At 38.6% G+C, this 22,805-nt stretch overlaps 1 protein-coding gene across 1 annotated transcript; it reads right to left on the bottom strand.

Annotated features, from left to right (window-relative positions):
- Nucleotides 1-2,455: 2,455 nt before the first annotated feature.
- On the bottom strand, nt 2,456-9,415 carry LOC128611731 (polypeptide N-acetylgalactosaminyltransferase 18-like). The gene is made up of 2 exons (XM_053631475.1): nt 8,866-9,415; nt 2,456-3,044 (listed from the first exon to the last, which is right to left on the bottom strand). Exons 1-2 carry the CDS (start codon nt 9,077-9,079, stop codon nt 3,025-3,027), a joined length of 234 nt encoding a protein of 77 aa, XP_053487450.1. The 5' UTR covers nt 9,080-9,415; the 3' UTR covers nt 2,456-3,024.
- Nucleotides 9,416-22,805: the final 13,390 nt, after the last annotated feature.

Here is a 22,805-nt window from a genome sequence, read left to right as displayed (position 1 = left end):
GAAACTGACAAAAACAGGTAACTACACCAGAGGCAGGCCAGAGAACCACTGTTGATCCTTCGAGCAAGATCCTTAACCTTCAACAACTCAGCTGTATGCTTGGATGGGATTCAGCTTAACTTGTTAATGTTCTGTCAATAAGAGCACCTGTTAAACTTTTGCACATACTTCCCATGATGCCATGTCTAGTCTCAAATTTCTGCCTAATCATTGCCCAAATACAACAAGTGGATAGTTTTCAAAATTCAGGATTTTTTTCTACTTTAGGTAGCTTAAAATTTCTGTCGACATATTTCCATAAGTAGCTTCTTAATATTAGCTAAAGCTTTAGTGAGGAATTTACCACTTCGCAATATAATGCTACTTTGATCAGATGCCTTGTGTGAAAACAAAAGCACTGTGGAAACTCCGTCTTTTTTCAAGCTGCTTCTCTAGCACTAGCGCCGTCACTGACTTTTAGTATGAGTAGAATGTTTACCTTGGGAAATTCAGCAAGATGTAGTGTGTTATTAACGCATGCATGATGTGCTACAGAGAACGAAAAATGAATTGTGGAATACTGGACACTTTTCACACTAAACAGAAGCAGCATGCTGTACTAATACAGTAGCAGAAGGGGCGGAGCCACCAGGGAGTGCTGAGGTTTAATTACTAATGAAAGACTAACGTACTGAGCAAGAGTACTTAGTGTTTAATTTGAGGCGTGACTATGTGACAAAAGTCAATTGCGTAATGTATGGTATATACAGTGCAGGTGGAGACGAAGTGCTAATGGGAATGCCTGAAAAACTTCCGCGATTACAATTTTCACAGGAAATTCTAATAAGGGCAACGTTCTGAGAAATCTGCTCAGCTGTGCAGATACTGTGGTAATAAATGAAAGCGCTAGATGGTCGCTTGGCACAGGCATGAATAGGCAGCCCATATTTTTTGCAGCTACTGATTACATGGAGCAGGTGCGTAGAGATGAAAAATGAGCACCAGCCTCGGTCCTTGAGGGAAGAACCGCAGACCTCTGAGCATACGAGACCATACATACAGTATGGAGCGCTGTTGAGAAAGACATACAAGTGGTTCTGCTCAGCAATCCGCCACTCCATCGTGTGCTCTCTGCACTGGAGAGTCAGAGAGCTAAATTAACATTAACCTAGGTTGGTTATTGTAGTCCTGGACAACGACGTTGATGATGACGATGACGTGCGGAAGCTGATATTTCGGCATGAAATCGATTTAAGCCTCAGAGCAGCCAGACAAGAGATTTCACATTGAACAATCTGTAGAACTGATACAGTTACCAAACAAAAAGCTCAAGGACAAACTGCCCCCACAAACTGCCCAACTTTGCGTAGTTGTTGTTGTTAATGTATTCATTAAGGCTCTTTCCATCTGAGACCACAACCTGACATGTAATCAATAATCCAATGGACATTTAAGCTACGTTTAAAACAGCAAAATATTCAATACAGAATGATGCAACACGATGCAACCCAATTTGCAAACAAATTTTAACTGAAAACAAAGGAATGTTAGCTTTGAGGCATAGGCACCATGGTGGGGGGTAACCAGGCGTATGACCATATTTTTTAAAACATGTTTATTCACTGCCATCTGATTCAGCAGCAGTATTTAAAACATGAAAACCTCAGCATAAATGATGCATCATTTTTTTTGCCTGAAGGCATCTCAAACAGACTACATAATAAAATACTTGGGGGCATGTTGTTAAAGGAAATAAAATACTTGGGGGCATGTTGTCAAAGGAAAATAATTAGCGAAGGTGTGTTGATGAAGCAGAGTCACTGATACCACCCTGAAGTTGATTATTTTCCTATAACAGCACTTCCTGAAGTGTTTTATTCCTCTTATACCACTGCAATTAACACATTTAAATTTTTTAAAGAACACAATGTACTTTTTATTTGTAAGTGCTATAAGTATTATTATTTAATGTTGTGGAATGTCTGCAAAACCACTTAGTTCCTGTTAATAATAAGTTAATAAGACAAAAAAATAACCTTTGAAAATGTTAAACTTACAGCTTTACGTATGATGGTTATAAATTGCTGACACTGGAGACTTCTTCCATAAAGGTTAAATAAACATTACAGAAAATGTGACCAAAACAGTGATTACACATGTTCGTTTATGTGGAGCATCCGCTATATAGTCCCTGTGAATGAGTTGTTACTATAGAAACGATAATGTATTAGAACAAGCGTTAATATAAACCTGTGAGTTCCAGCTGCGCTACTGTCAGAGCTGCTGTTATAGAAAATCAATCAGGACCTTCTGACCAATCAGAATCGAGAATTCAGGTCAGTTTCTTTTAAAATTTAAAACAAAGCAGGCTGATACAGTGGTGTTTTTCTGAAGACATTCCAGTTATTATAGCTAATAGCTGTCATGAAGTATCCTACTTTATGCCTGAGCGCAGCTTAGTGGTTAGCATGTTTGCGTCAGACCTCCAGGGTTGGGGGTTCGATGCCCACCTCCGGCCTGTGTGTGTGGAGTTGGCATGTTCTCCCTGTGCTTCGGGGGTTTCCTCTTCGCATACCGGTTTCTTCCCCCAGTCCAAACAACATATGTTGTAGGGTGATTGGCATTTCCAAATTCCAAATCCTTAGTGTGTGAATGTGTGTATGTGATTGTGCCCTGCGATGGGTTGGCACCCTGTCCAGGGTGTCCCCCGCCTCATGCCCAGAGTTCCCATGGAAAGGCTCCAGACTCCCTGTGCGACCCTGTGATGGATAAGCGGTACAGAAAATGGATGGATAGATGCCTGAGCACATGTGTTTAGGTGATTCAGCCGTAATGTGTCACTATAATAGGTATACTTACTCGTATCCTGTGTCTGATTCTGTTCAGTCATTAAAGCGTTTGCAGAAGGAATGCACGAGGTGGGCTGCATGGAATGGTTTTGTCCTGTTTTCCAAAATACAGATTTATTCATCTTTGTCAGAGCAAAAATTGCAAACAACGGTCTTCAGGGAGGTTTTTGTGGATGATTCTGTAGCGATTATTTTCTCAAGACATCTTGCTTGACTCTGGGAAAAAAAAAAAAAAAACTCTGGCATTTGTGCAGCTGTGAATGAACACAGGAAGATTGAGTTTCCAGCAGCTTTCACTCGGATATTTCTGTTACACATTCTTGGATCATGAATTTATTGATTGTTGACAAAAACATTATGATATTGAGACTTAGACAATGTTGCAATACCACATAACTGACTGATTGGATAATTGTATGCAAGTGTAGGTGTTCCTAATAAAGTGGACAGCGAACGTATGTGTATTTTTCGGTATTAATTGGTCGGATTACTTACAGCTTTTGCTTTATGCATGTTGTAAATATTGAGAGCAGGACTCTGACTATAACTGATTTTACTGGAGCACAACTGACATAAACATTGTACCAAATTATAGATATTGGCAGAAATCATAGCAATAAAGCAAGAGGGCATTGTTTATGAGTATAATTTTATTTTCTTCACACAGTAAAGTTTGAACATCAGATATATGGAAATTGTGGGGGACAAAAACAAATGTTTATGCTGTTTAGAGTAATGAATTTAAATTAAACATGCAAAATATTGAACTGGAAATGGAGTCTAATGGTGACGTAATTTTTTTATTTTTAAGCACAATCCTCACCCAAGCTAGCTTGCTAGATAGACAGATGTACTTTATTGACCCCTGAGCAGAAATCCTTTGCCTTATTAATGCCAAATGATAGTAAAGAGAGAGCCTGGTGAGGGAAGGACTGTTTAGTTGCTATAACGTAAGTGATAATGGCAGCTGTGGCCAATCCACAACAATAGACGTAACTGTAAACAGATAAAAAAACATGACGTGTCATTCTTTAATAAATAAAAAATTGCAATCTTTGCTACATTGCTGATGTCATCTAAGAGAAAGAAAACACTTTTTCACTATTGTAGGAAATGAATCAATGATTAAATATATATATAGATAGATTAAATCATTCTTATCCTGCACTAAATCTATTGTTGTCTCTTTTACAGTATTTCTCATTTATATAACATTATTTTGGTTGATTTCCATATGTGTGACAAAATGTCCATATCAGTCACACCCTAATCTCTTCCCCTCTAGCAGTCCTATCATTTTCTTCCTTACTCCCTTCCAAAACTTCCCAATTAAAAAAACAACAACACTGATGAGGCTCTGACACCGATGAGCTTCAGCAAACAAGCTGGTGTTAGCACCTTGTTCCTCCATCCACTGCTACTGACTCATACTAACGAGGCTGTGTCTCACTGTGAGAGAAAGAGAGAGAGAGCAAAGGCAGGAACGATGTAGCTGTTAACGTGCTTCACTCCGTCTCTTTCGCTAAACCGCTTCGTCCTAAAGCAGAAGTGTACTGAGAGCTCCTGTCTCCTCCAAACACGATCTAATCAGCCGGTTAAGATGAGCATGAAAACCAGACTCTGTGACTTTTAATACGTTCTGGGGGATAAGAGTCACTCTTCTGCTGTCTGGAAACTGCACTTCGGAGTTACACTTTTATAGAGATGAGCCTGAGTGCATGTGTGTTTGTGTGTGTGTGTGTGTGTGTGTGTGCTATGAGCTTTAGTAAAAGCCGGAATATTCAGCCACACGATGGATGTACAGCCTGTGGCAGAACATCATTCATTCTACAAGACAAAACCAAAACAGCATCGTTTTTAAACAGTTTTTTGGAACAAATTACAAATGCAATACAAGGAAAGATGTAAATCCAGCAATATCACTATATTTGCAAACGCCTTCTACCAAATGACTCACTTATCACTACATATTTTCATGCTTTAACTACATTACGTTATCCCACTTTTCTCTGAGCGCAGCACGTTCCTACAGGCAGAATGGAGACTCGGGTTCACACCAGCAGTAAATCTACACTTCGCTTTGTTGTCATTATATTGCATGTCGCATTTGTCGTACTTGTTTCACATTCTTTCATTTGTCTGTTGAATAAGTGCTTTATCTTTTATTCACGGTTGTGGTGGATACTGAGCCACACACTCAATCCAGCCACTTGCATGTTTTTAGGAGGTGGGAGGAAACTGGAAGAAACCTGGAGGAACCCACACAAACACAAGGAGAACATGTGAAACTCCATGCAGGAAGTAACCCAAGCTTGGGATCGAAGTGATTACCCAGAAACTGTGAGGTGGCAGTGCTACCTGCTGCACCACAGTGTATTCATTTTATTTTATTTTAAACACTTTTGTTTAAATGAGGTGTGTGTGTGTGTGTGTTGCATATTCTGCGCCTTATGATATTCGGTATGTAAGCATGTAAATGAACCTGAGCTTCAACATAAGCATTTCAATGTCTTGACATATTGTTCAAATTATAAATATACTAAACTGGACGTGAGTCACCTTTGCACTAGTAGCATGTGGCTAGCAGCGTTGGGTGTAACGCATTTACTAAGTCAAGGTAAAGAATTATTTTCATTTTTAAGTCATTTAATTACAGTTTCTTTTGATGTACTTGCATTACATACAGTATAGACTTTCAGCAGTTCTGTATAAAACAAGATTGAATTTAAAAATTACACTTATCATGTAAAGATACAATTTGTTTTCTAATTTAACTCAGCCCAGCTAAATCCGTTAGCTGTGGGCTAGCACATGTGCACACGAGTTCGTGCCAAGCGGTTGTGAAGTCACACGAGTTCAAATGTGTCAGCAGAAACGAGTGGCTGCTTTGCTAAATGGAAATATTCCCATTACTGTAAATTATATCCTATGGAAAAAAACACTAGGCTTCCCTTCGAAGTAGTAGCTGTTATTGTTAAGCCAGATTATATGATTTGTTTACATTTTTGTATTAAACAATGGTTTAATAAATCTATGCTTAATAGGTCAACCTATTCCATGTTTGACTCAAATTTGAAGAATTAAAAAAAGTTTCATTTCTATTGTCCATGTGGTCAAGGTTGATACGGATTCTAAGAAGTAATTAGTAATGTGTAATGCGATTACTTTTCAGACAGAGTAATTAGACAGTCATTTAAACACAAGTTAGTTACTAATGACTTTGAAGTAACGTACCCAACACTGATGGCTAGTGCAATAGTATCACGTAAACTTCACAGATACTTACAGAACATCTCCAAAACCAACCATTTGATCATGGATAATGTTTAATAGTCATCATTTCACTTCTCATTTATGTAAGGAATAAATCACTCTGCTGTCATGCTGTTATCGGAAAATAATCAATGATAAGCTGATGTAATGACATGTAATGAGTTGACCATTTTTTTTATTTATTCAAGAACGACGAGTCATACTTTCGATCCATTTACAGTTATATTTCACATTGTGGATCGTGACAGTTCCTCTTCTCACTTATGTTAAAAAAAACGTTAGAAACGGGAAATCGTAAACTCCCCTGCTCTGGAAAACTTTCCAGCATCCGTAAACTTACTGACTGTTACAAAGTGCTGATACTACCATAATTATCAAGTACACATTTTTAAAAATCTGTTTATGTGGAGCATTCGCCATTTAAGTATAAGTTGTTACTATAGAAACGATAACATAATAGACCTTGCGTATTAAAATAAACCCATGCTTTGACAGAGCCGCTGTTCTAGAAAACGAATCAACACCTTCTGACCAATCAGAATTGAGAATTTAACAGCACTGTGGTAGAAATAAAACACCTGCACTGCCCACTTTTGCTTGCCTCCTGTTAATACCTGTTAACACTTTTATTGAAAATAAATGACTTTCAGTATAAAAGATTTTGTCATGTCATGTCAATGCCAGTGGGATATGTGACACAAAAAAATAACTCTGATAAGAAAAAATATGCAGCAAAAACATGTTTCTGTCATTGTAATTGTTATTCCAGAAATTTGGTTAATATAAAAAATGTAATTTCCTCGAAGACAGACTTCAGATGAACACAAAGGATTGCTCCGGATGCCAAACAGATAATGAGTTTGTTCCACTAGGATGGACGTGTCTGCTGTTTCCTTTGGATACAAAGACATGGAAATGAAAAAGAAAACAAGAACAGATGAATCCGTTTAACTTCATCTGTCACTTAAAGACACCGGTACAGGTTTGTTAATGAGCTAAAACGAGTGCTCTGACAAATAAGAAAGGGCACATGAACACGGCTATTTGATAAGATAAGTACATTTCAGTCTGAAAGTTAATTACCATGTAACTCAACTGATGTATTTATAGCTGTATAATATTAGGCGAAAATGTGTCCCAGCGCTTGCGTTTATATGTAGATTATTGAGATCCATGCATTCATACAAGATGTGATTAGAATCTCACTTTATAAGGAACACCTGTACACCTGGTCACTCATGCAGTTAGCTAATCAGTCAGTCATGTGTTGACAGCACAATGCATAAAATCATGCTACAGGTCAAGAGTGTCAGTGCTCACATCAAACATCGGCATGAGGGGAAAATTTGAGCTCAGTGCCGTGACCATGGAATGATAGTTTTGAGTGCTGAACGGTGCGAAAAACAAAAGACATTCAGGTCTTTGAGCGGAAATGCCTTGTTCATAAGAGAGGTCAGAGGAGAATTTTTAGCGCTGACAGAAAGGCTAACTCAAACAAACACTCTTTACAACCGTGCTGAGCAGAAAAGCATTTCAGGACGTACAACCTCGAGGCGGAAGGGCTTGGGTTCCACTTATGGAAGTGGATAACTCCAAAGTCACTCCAGTGTTCAATGAGACACTGTGTCTCATTCACCCATTCACACACCAATGGTAGCAGAGCTGCCATGCAAGACACTAACTTGCCATCGGAAGCAACTTGGGGTTCAGTGTCTTGGCCAAGGACACTCCAGCATGTGGACTCATGTGGGCTGGGAATCGAACCGCCAACCCTACGATTAGTGGACAACCCGCTCTACCACCTGAACCACAGCTACCATGTGACAGATATAGTGAAAGCTGAGTGTAGTACATAAAGTTTCTAGATATACAGTACTGTGCAAAAGTCTTAGGCACTCTATTTTTTTAGCACAAACTTTGTTACAGATTTTTTATTTTATGACTTCTACGTTATCGAGTCAGTACAAAAAAACATGTTAGATTTCCAAACATTAGTTTTCCAGCACAAAATGAAATGTTACAGAAAAATGTTTGTATGTCAGTAAAGAAAGCAGCATATTACGTAAGAGACACTTTTCAGACAAAAAAACATAATGAAGGCTGCTTGGTTTCGCTGCAAAAATAAGAAGTGAGTGCGACAGTCAAAGTCTTCAGAAGAACCGTGACTGGTTCTGCAAGATGCTCAATAAAACTTACAGCTCATTTCCTTATAATACTGCACTAAATGTACCGGACACTACTATATACATTTTTTAAAGCAAATAAATGGTCGTATGGATTGGCACCCTGTCCAGGGTGTACCCTGCCTTGTGCCCAATGCTCCCTGGGATAGGCTCCAGGTTTCCCTGTGACCCTGAAAAGGATAAAGCAGTATAGAAGATGGATGGATGGATGGATGGATGGATAAATGGTTGTTACACCAAATATCGACTTTGTTTAATTTATTTTCATTTATTTCTGTTTACTGATCCTTATAATATTTTTTAAAAATGTACAAACATATAATTTCATTATGTTTGAACGCATCTTTGCTGTACAGCATTTTTTGCATATGCCTAAGACTATTGTACTGTGTGTGTGTGTGTGTGTGTTTACACTTAATGAAGTCACCGTGCTTTAGATGAATCAGGTGTATGAAGTAGTGGATCAGATGTAAATTAAGTAGATCAGAGTAGATCAGATTTAGGAGGGTTTTTCCCCCCAATGAGATTCAAAGTTTCTTTTATGGGAAATGAAATAACGTAACGGCGCGTGAGGTTTGTACCTTGGAGGTGTGAGTTGACAACGTTCTCCAGCCGCTCCAGTCTCTCGATGATGCGCAGCGTCTCTCCTTTATCCTCCTCCAACTTTCTCTCCGGATCTTTCTCGTTCACGAAATTGGTGATCCAGCCGACGTACAGCAGGCACGCGATGTTGGTCATGCCGCTCAGGATCACGCACGTCGACGCCAAAGTTTTCATCCTCCTCGCGCATGCCATCGTCGCCACATCCCTACCCGCACAAGCGCGCGCAGGTGTGTGTGTGTGTGTCTGTGTGTGTTGGACGGGAGTCTTGGGGAAAAAACACACGGGAAGAATCCCTTCTTCACGCGAGCATGTGAACAACAGAAGATACCGGTGGAATTCTATCTCGAGACATCGCGGCTGCTCCGGTATGCATGAATGTGTTTTAGTCCTGCGCGTGCTTTATAAACTCTCTCTCTCTCTCTCTCTCTCTCTCTCTCTCTCTCTCTCTCTATCACTCAGAAGCTGCTGACACCCGAAGACCTTCTGGTTGCGTTTGATGAAAGTTTCCATAGCAAACTTCTCATTAGTGCTGGGCGATATGACATCATAACATGGACATCGTGATCAATTACGTCATGATAAGTTTTTCTGAGATATCGTGGATATCATTTTAATATATATGTGTGTGTGTGTATATATATATATATATATATATATATATATATATATATATATATATATATATATATATTATTTTTTTTTAATTATACCCTGTCAAAGCACCTGTTTGTTGTTTTTTGTGAACTCAAAATTTGAACTTGTAAATTTGTAATTTTTACAAATGTTTAATTTTTCCTCACTTATCAGTGATAAATGATCATTTTACATTTATGGCACTTGTCAGTCACCCTTATCCAGAGCGATTTACATTCATCTCATTTATACATCTGAGCAGTTGAGGGTTAAGGGCCTTGTTCAAGGGCTCAACAGTGGCACCTTGGCAGTGGTGGGATTTGAACTCACAACCAATGCCTTAACCACTGAGCTACCACTTCCCTATTATTATTTATTTCTTTTTGTAGTACATACAGTTCTGTACAATACAGCACTAATGTTTTGCTGGAGTTTTCTTGCTGTGGTACATCATGTATTTTAGAAATGCTTTCGAGACTCGTGATATCGCCCAGCCTTTTGCACTACGGTAGATATTAACATCTCCCAACTTCATCAAGGTCACATACTTGTTTAAATAGTTCATTATTTTCACAGTGTGTCCAAAAACATTCGTTACAGTTGTCCTATTCAGTCTGTAAAGGAATTTTTTGGTGATTGTTGCAGCCAAAAATGCTTTTCGAAATCTACTTGTGTTGGGGTGCATGGTGGTGTAGTGGTTAGCACGTTTGCCTCACACCTCCAGGGTCGCGGGTTTGATTCCTGTGGCCCTGTGTGTGTGGAGTTTGCATGTTTGCATGCAGAGGTTTCCTCCCCCAGTCCAAAAAAGTGACATGTCTAAAGTGTACATTGAGTATGAATGGGTGTGTGATTGTGTGCCCTGCGATGGATTGGCACCCTGTCCAGGGTGTACCCTTCTTGTGCCTGATTCTCCCTGGTATAGGCTCCAGGTTCCCCGTGACCTTGAAAAGGACAAGCGGTATAGAAGATGGATGGATACTTGTATTGGTGAAATTGCAGTTGCACGAAATTGTTTTGCACGGTCATTGGAAGTGATGTTTGTTGTTAAAAGAGACCTTTTAGCTGTACTCATGTTCGACACACGTGAATCGAACCAGCTTTGGCTGAATGTGCGTTGTGATTTGTGCGTCCGTCACAAATCTGCAGAAAATCTGTTGAAAATCTGCGGAAAGAAATGTTCCATCGAATATTGCAGAGTTTGCTTGATTTTGCGTTCATTTCTGCAATCGCAAAACTGAAATCCTGGAGGGACTGCGTAATGGCAGGAAAAGCTGTAATTTACTGTGTAACGTCTTTTTTGCAAAAGATAACAGTTGACAAGTAGCTACCTTGAAGCAATAATTGATCATTTGTCAATAATTGATCGTTTGAATATGAAGTGTAGGCTACTCATTAAATAGCATTTATGAATAAATAATATCCTTTGACGTGAATTAAATCTCAAAACAAAACAAAAAGCATTACGTAATAGTAGGGATAGTACTGGTATGTTGTTTACCTACAAAATGTCTTTCCACTCGAAAGTACTTACTATTTTCTATTTACTATGTGTTATTTTATAAATTGCAGATCTGTGTTGAAGTAAATCTTATAGCAGAACTCGTAACATAAATAACACGCTATCGCTGAATTCAGAATTGTGCCTTACTCCCTACACTCTCAGGTACCAAACCATCACTCGTCACTGGGGTGGTACCCTCAAAGCAACATCTTTTTTTGCCTTGTTCTTTGAGCTCAGCAGGAGGTCTGAGTCAGATCTAAATGTGGATCTTATCGCTGATGCTAGTCATCAGAAACCAGCACAGTGACGTGAGTCCACTCCCAATTAATCCAGCTCATCTGCAGATGCCAAACGATAGGCAAAGTATTTGCTTTCATGGGTAATTTTGTTTTTTTATGTTATGAAAATTTGTTATGTACAATACATGCATGTAAGAATTGATAAATATTTATGAAAACGATCGAGGAATTCATTTAGTTTTAGACATTTTTCCTGAAAAGCTTTGTACTTGTTGTTATGGTTTTCTCAGAAACATGTTTTTCTCCAGTACTGCATGTTCCAAAATCAAGCTAATTCAGTTTTTGACTGCCTTATAGTTGATTGGTATCAAGATCCGGCATGATTTGTGCAATAAAGTGAACTATTGGACACAGAAGTAAATTTGGACATGGTGTGCAAAAGTTTGCATCCCCCGATACCTGTGGGAAAAGAGACAATTATACCTGTGCTTTACAAGTTATCTAGAATTTTTTGGTGAGTTTTTCTATTATCATTTCAGTCTTCAAGAAAGAAAGAGGTGGATGACATCTGGCAGAGTTCCAACATGTATGACAGGTACGCAAGAGGTTAGAGGCAGTTATAAAGGCAGAGTTCCAACATGTATAACAGGTACGCAAGAGATTAGAGGTAGTTATAGAGGCAGAGTTACAACATGTATAACAGGTACGCAAGAGGTTAGAGGCAGCTATAAAGGCGGAGTTACAACATGTATAACGGTACGCAAGAGGTTAGAGGCAGTTATAAAGGCGGAGTTACAACATGTATAACAGGTACGCAAGAGGTTAGAGGCAGTTGTAAAGGGAGAAATAAGAAAATATTGGGTCTAAAAGTCATTAGTGAATATATAAATCACATTCAGAAAGAAAAATGCAAAACATTGTGCTATTAATATTTTAATATACACAATTTGACAAATTTTGGTACTTTTACAAAAGGAAAATACACCCGAAAAAGATCCAAAATAATGCACTCTTCTTGGGATGTGCATACATTGGGAAATATTGGCATGTGGTAAGTGATTTATGAAGAATAATTTCATTAATTACATTATGTGCAGAGTACGGGTAGGTAATTATATGCAAATGAGTTTGTTGTATGTGCTATTTGTAAGAGATATCCAGAAAGGTTTTCTAGTGAACTAAAGTTTGCCAAAAAATCATTATTGTGTATCAAGTATAATGCCAATTAAAGGCAGTGAAATGCGTCAAGAAATTGTTTTAAATATATATGAATGCAAAGCAAAATAATATGTGTTTTATTCATAAGGTATATGCATGAGTGAAAAACATAAGTACTCAGTTCATGTGTGTGTGAGCTCGTGTATGTGGTAAAGGGCTGTGAGCGCTTTCCACTGAGAGTGTTTACGCTGCAGTTCAAAACTTTTGCACATACCAGTATTCCAAAGCTAAGCTAAGACTTATGGTATAATCTTGTAGATGAGTAGTGAAGGAGCCCGTCGCTTTGATTTAATACTATGAGACATCTCCAGATCCCACAGCCTGACTCATGACCCATTCAGACGAGAGGTTCACGCTAGGCTAACAGAGACACTCCAGAGAGAAGTTTCTCAATTCTGATGCAGCTTTGATCTTTGTCTTTGCCGCTGTAATTGTCTAATAAACTTGCTGCTGGGCAGCGCAGGATCCTCACTGACAAAGGACATGTGGGAGGGAACAGCTGAAATCATGAAATATGAATGTGAAGCACTGAAATATTAAAGGGGGGAAGATTTTCTCAGTGGGGATTTGGAGCCAATAATTTACTACTGAGAGTTGTAGCAGTTCCTACGAGGAGGCCATGAATGATTGCTTCTAAATGGGGAAAAATAGCAAAGTGCTGTAATAGCCTTTGAAGTCAAATCTAAAGCGACTGAATAAGTGTGACTATTTTCAATACCGTGCTACATTTGAAACAGAGACTTTCTCAGTACTATGAATACCAGAAGTGCAGTGAGCTACAAAGGCGTTTGTACGAAGCCGTTTATATGGCGTGTCTGCCGTGCAGGTCCCCAAGAATGAGCTGTTTTCTGTATAGTAACAATAACGTACTGTATCAGAACAAGCGCATTAATATAAACCTGCAATTTGCAGCTGCACTACCGTCAGAGCTGCTGTTATAGAAAATCAATCTGCACTTTCTTACCAAGATTTCAACAGCGCTGTGGTATTTATATACAGCAAGTCAGACTGGAAAGTAACATAACACAATTTTATGTCAGCTTGATGTCAAAATTGAATAAAGCTGTTATTTTGACAGTTGATGCTTGTTGGAATACGCCTTTAGAAATGTTTATGTAAGATTTTGTCAGTTGTCATGAAGGTGTCATGTAGCAGCTACTCATAGTTTGGCGGACACACAAAGAACATAGTGTAGAGGCCTATTTTATATACATTTATACATCTAGATATGTTTATGAGTTCAGCTTCATTCAGCTTATTCGCTCACAACAGTTCTTTTTTCCAGCCCACAGTTTGAATATCTGATATTGTGAGACAGAATGTGGATGCTGAGAAGCTGCAGAGAGTTTAACAAACAGTCTGACAGTCCACAATCAAATAAATAAATAAATAAATCAGAACAAATGCAGCCAGGTCAAAACCAGGGAGTGAGCATGCAAAACACACAGGAAACAACGCCAATCCAAATAAGAGAAATCCAAACACGAAAACAAGCAGTGAGAAACACCGGCTCAGAACCGTACACAAAGGTCAAATGGAAGCACGTTATATTCACTCATTGTTTGCAGATAAAATTGGCACAGGTAATGATGGGCGGGGCCAGTGATCAAGAGAGCAGGGAACTGGGGTGCTGGAACATTCTTCTGGAGGAAGGCATGAGCGATGTACATTTATGTTTAATCATTTTGCAGATGCTTTTCTTCAAATTTGAAAGATAAGAGAACATATGTAAGTGTAACAGTTTGGGAAAACCCATCGGAAGTCGCTGTGAATTCTGAAAACTGTATAAAAATTGTATTTTGTCCAAAATGGACTTTTTCAGCTTGTAACATATATGGACCTCTAAGAGGCTATTTTAATATAGCTATAACTATAAATATATTTTACTAGGCTTGCTGCGATAATCGGTGTTACACAGTGTTCGGACCGCACACCGATTACATCACTTGCCCACTGCGGCACCGCCCCCACTATCATTTTGCTTTTTTGTAGTAATAAAAATGATTTAGTTCAGTTAGAGAACGGACGCTACAATTAAAAACTGAACGCATCTGCTCAATTCAGCATGAGCCGAATGAATCCGAGTCACAGCACAGATCAGATTTCATTTAGCACGTGATGAGTGAAGCGAGCTGACTGACAAGACGATGGCGGACGATTTGGTTTCAAAAGTTCTGTGTTTAATATAAGCAAGTTTGTCACTGTACTGTTTTGTCGTTGTTGTGTTTTTCCTTAAGAATTATAATGAACCCAACATTTAAGCAATTGCTGCCCCCGAATTGCCGCTAAGCGTAGGTAAAATGCGCACGGCCGCACAAGCATTCATAAGCGATTTAAAAGCGAGGGGGTAAAGAGGGAACTCCAATAACAATCCCCCCGGTATATCAGTATTACCGGTGTTATCACGCGTTGATTAACTGGTGGGAAAATTTCCTCACCGTCACAACCCTATATTTTACCAAAACAACATGCAATTGTTTTACTTTTTGCGTTTTCTTTTGGAAATGTTTACTTTTTAATATTACCTAGCTATCAAGTTTTGGAAACATTTTTGTAAAAACAGGCAGTTTGTCTAAAGATGTCGAAAACCTTGGTAGCTAATAAAGCAATAAGCCACAGGAAGGTGTGCATTACAGTGATTTTTTTCCTTTAGCCGTAGCGCGAAAGTGAAAATAAAACACTATTTCGTTCTTCAGTCCACATTTCCACAAAAAAAGACACATTTTTTCAGGCTTAAAGGCTTGTGTTTAAATGCGGTGATCTAGGTGCTAATGAAAACCCCTGTCTCAGATGCTTCTATTCAAGGAAAATCTGGCAACCTCATTGGAATTTACTACATGCAGGTCATTTTAAGAATCCAAATGGGCCACCCAGGAAATTGACCTAATCATGCACATAACAAGCCTTTTATATTACATACGTGTAACTTTCCCTGTGTAAATAATAATGTAGCTTTTGGACTTAAGTTGCTGACTGAACATGGCTTGGAAACAAGGCAAGGTACAGTATGTGCAGAAAAATAAATAAATGTGTTATATCATATAGTGTCTAAAGAGAAAGGAGCTTTGCAGAAGGAAGAGACACACCAGAGTTGTAGAGTCATATCCCTATTGTTTCATTCATTTACGTAGGTTTGTGTAAGTCACATGGACTGAACGAGAGCCACATGTAGTCCATTGATCTCTGTAAGTGCTGTGTTTCCCGTACACTGATTTGTGGAGAAATATGGCTTAGTACTTAAGCATGGTGCCTGCGTCTCAGCAGTTCATAAGATCAATGAGCGAGCAGTGCGTGTGCTCTAAACAGCCCCCTCCTCGCCACAGAGCGATATTATTGGGCTGTAATTTATACTGTAAGCTCGAGGATATCTCAACACTGTAGTAGAGGCAGCGTCTGGAATATCAATACCTAGAGGCATTCTCTCGCACACACGTCCTCACGGAAATCTACTCAGTCAGATTACTTAGACAAAACACAATGCATTAATCTGATTAGGTTTAATGTAAAGTGAATTCACCTAACCTGGTGTGTAACTAAACAAGCCAAGAGGGCAATCAGTTACTAGGTCTGTTTTATATGTCGTTATGGAACTATCACAATTTACCTTTATTACTTCTGAGATCCTACAATCAGATTTTCCACCCATGACTTTGAACTTTAATCAAATGTTATGCTGTGTTAAGTAAATGGTGATTAATAAAACGATGCCATACAATACACTGTAAGCAATATACATCCACTTACAGAAAGGATTGATAAAACTTTTTTCAAAACATTTAATTTCCTTATTTATAAGGGGGATTTGTGGACCTTCACATGGTCTCTGGGTCCATGTTGGTTTCCTCCATGTTCTCCGGTTTCCTCCCACCTCCTGCAAACGTGCAGGTAGGCTGATTGGTTACTGTAAATCACTCCTAGGTATGAACGAGTGTGTGAATGTGTGTGCACTGTGCTCTGCGATGGACTGGCTTCCCATCCAAAGTGGAGTCCTGCTTCATGCCCAAGGTTGCGGATGTAACTCGAACATGACCAGGATAAATCACTTACTGAAAATGAATGAATTAATGACTTATAAATGTATATGTATTGAACCAAATGCAGATGAAAACTGTGCAGGATTTTAGCTAATATTTCCAGTTACTCTGTAATAGGATGTTCTAAACACATACAGAAACAGATAACATGTGGCACATATGAGGCACACTATTCTGTTTTTTTTTTTTTTTTCTTTTCAGAAAGGCTCACAGGATATTTGTACAAAAAAAATGTACAGACTGTACTGACTACTATGCAGGCCAATAGTCAGTCAATAGATATGAAGACTTTCATTAACATGAAAGTGTAGTGCTGTATACTGCATTTACAGTGTTCATTCATTCACTCTTAGGAACTGCCTGGTCAGGGTCTCGGTAGTAAATAAGGCTACTAGTTTGTTCACATTTTTTGGGAAATACATATTAATTTGTTACAGAATGTCATGGGCAGGTACAAAAAAAATGAGCAATTACATGAGTAGCATTAAAAAACAGTCCTGCACTCACTAGTCTTGACCAGTTACTTACTTTTCAGTGTTTCTGGGTGTAGACTGCTATGGTTCATATTTAATTACAAAAAACTGCTGGTTTAGGCCACACCCACTTCAGGCTTAAATCTGAATACAGATATGGATATTTGTATAAAATATAGATATTAATATAATATCTGCTCACTGGAGTAACTCCGGTCTTTGTCGCATCCCCTTGTCCCACTGTAAAGGGGAGAGAAATCCCAAATTATTATTATTATTATTATTATTATTATTATTATTATTATTGTTCTCAATCCCAGATTAGGTCACATGGCTTGTCATTAGTCACAGTCTCCTTGGACCCCCCCTTTCCTTCTCTGGAAGACAAGACAGTTTTCGAAACATAGGGAACCTTGTCACACTACGCCACTTTGGAACAACTTATTTTTTTAACAATTTGGTCATTTGGCAGGTCCCACCTAGCTAGCTGGCCCTGTTACATGACAGCTATAAATCAGGAAGGCTAGCACATGCTGAACACACTCTGAGGAAAGTGCTAACTACCCCCTTCTGCATACATGAGCTTACAGAAACAACAAATTTTCCTTTTTCGTTCTGCAAGCTTCATATCTGATTGACATAAAAGTAAAAATTGCTCCCTATGCTGTCTTTTTCATTGTGTCCTGCGGGATCCCAGTCCTGCTGCACAGCTCTACATTAATCATTTGCTAATGTTACAATAGTGGTTATTATTCTATAATTAAAACTGTTTCTGCAGTTGACTAGTGGTATTATTAATAAAGCTAAACCAGCTACAATACCAGCATGTCCTGGTACATCGACTTAATAGCTTTGTGTTTTCCCTTTAATAATTTTGTGTGCCTTTTCTGTAATCTGCTTATTTCTAATGCACACATCGTACACATTTTGGATGACGTTGTCTGTTGCAATCCAATAAAAAGCTGATCACAAAAGCATCTCGCTCTAATACCCATTGTGACAAAATACAAAAATATTCACATTTTTTAAAAAAATTACCATAATCTCGCATGCACATGCTGTGTGTTTGCTGAGTTCAGACAGCTGAACTGCGGAGGATTATCCCAAACTGACGCTTATTCCCCCAGAACCTATTAAAAGGCATAGAGTCTGCTTTTCACGCTCATCTGAACAGTCTGATTAGATTGCCATTTGAGGAGACAGGCTCTCTTTTACCATGTTGCTTTAGGACAGGCCTCAATCTATAACTGCCCTTTTACTGGAGAAGAAATGTCCTTTACAAAATATACTCAGCAAAAAAAGAAACGTCCTCTCACATTCAACTGCTTTTATTTCCAGCAAATTTCTTAACGTGTGTAAATATTTGTATTAACATGAAAACATTCAACAACTGTGACATACACTGAACAAGTTTCACAGACATTTGATGAACAGAAATGGAATAATGAACAGGGGGGTGGGGGTCAATATTAAAAGTAACAGTCACTATCTGGTGGTCACCAGCTGCTTTAAGTACTACAGTGCATCTCATCCTCATGGACTGCACCAGATTTGTCAGTTCTTGCTGTGAGATGTTACTCCACTCTTCCACCAAGGCATTTGCAAGTTCTCCATCACGTCTGGGGGACACAAGGTTACATGTAATTTTCCACTGCAAGCACGATCAGCTGTCCTTCCTGTCTCCCTGTAGCACTGTCTTAGGTGTCTTACATTACAGACATTGCAGTTTATTGTTCTGGACACATCTGCAGTCCTCATGCCTCCCTGCAGCAGGCCTATGGCATGTTCACGCAGGTGAGCAGGAACCCGAGGCATCTTTCTCCTGTGTATTTCAGAGTCAGTAGAAAGGTCTCTTTAGGGTCCTAACTCGAGTCAGGCATTAAAGAAGTTTGGGTATAAGCCAAACTGTTCTCAAAGCAAATTTGAGAACCACAAATAATACTTTTTATCCATCTATAGTTATATTTAATGTTGTAGAATGTCCATGAAACAAGTTCCTCTTATCACTGATATAAACAGTTGTTTCTTCATCAGCCTCTCTTTTCTCTCTCTCTTGAAGATGTCATGTTACAGAAAAAAATGGAAAACGCAACCTCGTCAGTACTGTGAGTTACAAAGCACTGAAACTGGAGACTCCTTCCATAATTTTTCAATAAACATTTTGTATAGAAATCTTCACCATATCAGTGATGAGACATTTTATGTATTAAATAACAGGAAGCTTTTTATTAGCTTTAGATTATGTAAAGCGTCCACCATACAAGAACCTATGAATGAGCTGACTATAGAAATGATAACATTGTTTCTATAGCAACGGGAGCAATAATATAAACCTGTAATTTGCAGCTGCATTACTGTCAGAGCTGCTGTTATAGAAAATGAATCAACACCTTCACACTTTCTGACCGAACAGATGCCATAATACAGCATTGCTATGGTATATGGTGTTTTATCATTTTCTCTGTTTATAATAGGATTGAGAATTTATGTTCATGATTTTGTGCTTAGGCTAAAAAACAACAACCTGATTCCTTTTATATTAATATTTTAAAGCTCCAGGTGAAGAGCTACATTCTCGATTCATGCAAGTCACTTCATTCAGGAGAGATGTTGATTGAAAACAGAAAAGCAGCACATTTGGAATAACACAGCAAGAGAGCAACAATCCAGTATGTAATTTCAGAAAGATGAGAATCCAATAACCGTAACTGAGGAATTGAAATTAAACATTTCCTACGCATAATCTTACTTTATCACGTTAATGGAATGAACCACACCATCTTATTAACATAACGCCTCATTTTCTTAGCAGATTACACCTTAATGAGCACACAAGAAATCCCTGCTGCTTTATTCATCATAAACTCTTCTTTATCGTTCTCATTGGATCAAATGAGGCTGCAAAAAAATAAAAAAATTTAAAAAAAATGCCTTTTGCATCAGAAATCTTGTATAATAATGTTACATTAGTAATTTTAGAGATGTGAGTTGCATGGAAAACTGAATTTCTTTACATAGATATTCAACCAGCAGTCTTTCTTTTTTGTATTTTAAATGATGAAAGCAATATATGACAAACATATGTTTTTTCAGTGAACATTATTTTACTGAACTTACTGTGCACAGTCAATTTACCTTGAAAAGTGTTTGTTTCATGTCTTTTTATGGTGAATGTAATTTCTTCAAACAGGACCTTTCTTGCTCCCAAAACAACAAAATACTTTTTTTTTTTAACCAAAGCCTGGTGATGTATCTTTTATTGGAATCTCTGTTAATTTGTAAATAGTTCGATTGTCTACCTTGAAAGTGTTCAAAAATGATTGAATTTTACTTCAGAAAAGTTAGGCTCAGCCTCGGACTCAGCCCAGTATATTAAAGCTGAATCTCCATTTCCTGTGATCTAAACCTGGTGGTGGTAGCATCATGCTTCGGGGATGTTTTTCACCAACAATGACTGAGAGAATCAGTGGACCAAAGTACCAGAACATTCTTTAGTAAAACGTACTTAAGTGTGCTCAGGACCAGATTAAATGTCCCCAAACACAGCCAAGGAGTCAGGACTTGATCGTGACTGAACATTGCTCAAGAGACCTCAAAATAGAGGTCCACCAGGGAAGTTTCCTTTGGAGCTAGTGGAGTTTTTCTGTTTGCTCCATAGCAAAGATGTTAGATCATGACTGTGACCCCATGTTGGCTTTTCTCTTCTACCTGAGTGACCCAACACAGAAACATAGTTACATATTGTACGTAACCCTTCTTACAGAGATGCTCCCATTCCAACCTGACAGAAACGAAAGGGAGAACATCTCTAAAGCCTTGTGTGCCAGGCTTATATTATTAAACCCAAGTCAAGTTTGGTGTAATCACAACAATGTACTGTTTAATTGGTCTGAAAACTTGTGTGCATGTGATATTTTTGTCTTTATTGTTAATTAATTGACAAAACTTTGTGAAAACCTGGTGTGACCCCCTTGTGCAGCAATAACTGTAACTAAACGTTTCCGGTAAGTGTTGATCAGTCCTGCACATCGGCTTGGAGGAATTAGAGCCCATTCTTCAGCACAGAACAGCTTCAACTCTGGGATGTTGGTGTGTTTCCTCAATTAACTGCTTGCTTCAGGTCCTTCCACAACATTTCTATTGGATTAATGTCAGGACTTTGACTTGGCCATTCCTAAACATTAACTTTATTCTTCTTTTACCATTTTTTGGTAGAACGACTTGTGTGCTTAGGGTTGTTGTCTTGCTGCATGACCGACTTTCTCTTAATATTCAGTTCACGGATAGATGTCCTGACATTTTCCTTTAGATCTCATTGATCCATCAATGATGGAAAGCCGCCCTGGCCCAGATGCCGCAAAACAGGCCCTAACCATGATACTACCACCACCGTGTTTCACAGATGGGATAAGGTTCTTATACTGGAATGCAGTGTTTTGTGATTGTTTTCCTATTGATTGAAATCAGCTGACTCTAATTTCACCTTCAAATTAACTGCTAATCCTAGAGGTTCACATACTTCTGCCACTCACAGATGTGTAATATTGGATCAGTTCCCTCACTAATAAGTTACCAAGTATAATATTTTTGTCTCATTTGTTTCGTTTCTCTTTATCTACTTTTAGGACGTGTGTGAAAATCTGATGATGTTTTAGGTCATATTTATGCACATACATTGTAATGTGTGTGTGTGTGTACGCAACAACACAAAGGCCATGTTCTGACTGTGCAAAAGCTGGAGTGTGATAATCCTTAAAGGACAAAAGATGATTTGCAAGAAGTAATGTGTGTTCTCATTATTCACACTTAAATGCCAGAACCGTGCTTGAAAAGCCATTTGAAATGATGCATTAAACAGATCTAGTCTTTTAGCCTTTCGGCGTCTTAAATGAGAGCTTTTTAGAAACGCTTAGCGTGAGCTTTAAAAGCCTGTGACTGCCTGATCGAAAATTCAGCAGCATTTGCGATTGGCATTGTGCATGACTGCCAAGCTCCTGCATTCAGTTCCCCATGCTGCTTCAGGTTGATCTTAGTCATTATCATTCATCATCTTGTTTATAGCATTATCCCTGAGTTTGTGTGGGTGTACATACGGTGTGTGGGTGTGTGTGTGTGTGTGGTTTGCGTGCGTGTGTGCGTGTGTGTGTTTATCTGAATGTAAATGCTACCCCAGAGCCGGCTGGGGGCCTTATAGGAGAACTGAACTATTTTGAGAGGGCTTTATTGGAGATGCTCGCTGATGCACTGAGTAAAACTCTGACTTGAGTTGTGCGCTTGAATGTTTTATTACAGAAACATTAAATGTGGCACAGAGAGAGAGAGAGCGAGAGAGAGAGAGTACTTTTCTTATCTAAGACATGGTGCGGAGAACAGGAAAAGAAAGAGACTGCCTTCTTGAGAAAGTGACTTTATACCAGGGAAGGTTTACCTCCAACCCAAGAAGCATTACCAGTCAAATGCATTTATAAGAAGGAAGCTTAACATGAAAAAATGTTGTTGTTTTTTATAACTAGCAGCATCTAACTAACAGCATCTGTTAGCAATGTCTCAATGTCTTTAATCTTAGAGCTGAGGGGGCTATTGCTAGCATTAAGGGTTTCGTGGGATGAAACCCTCAGCAATGTATTCAGTGATGCAATTCTTTCCTGAAGGGCTGTTGTTAACACTTCAATAAATCTCAATAAATCTTCAAGTTATCTCTGGATTAGAGGGTTTATAGTGCAATTGGGGATTGCTAGTTTCATCAGAATCAAGGAAATCTAGGCAGGTTGTGAGTTTTGAGATGCTTTTCTGCTCACCACGTTTGTAAAAGAGTGGTTA

The sequence above is a fragment of the Ictalurus furcatus genome, chromosome 8, assembly GCF_023375685.1.
Source record: "Ictalurus furcatus strain D&B chromosome 8, Billie_1.0, whole genome shotgun sequence".
Taxonomy (NCBI): Eukaryota; Metazoa; Chordata; class Actinopteri; order Siluriformes; family Ictaluridae; genus Ictalurus; species Ictalurus furcatus.
This window is presented reverse-complemented; position numbering and strand designations above follow the sequence as displayed.

Bases quoted from the DNA above. Each gene is read 5' to 3' on its own strand.
- LOC128611731 (XM_053631475.1), bottom strand. From the start codon at position 9,079: ATGGCATGCGCGAGGAGGATGAAAACTTTGGCGTCGACGTGCGTGATC. The intron at 3,045-8,865 runs GTACAAACCTCA...TTTTTTTCCCAG, and splicing joins TGTCAACTCACACCTCCAAG to AGTCAAGCAAGATGTCTTGA.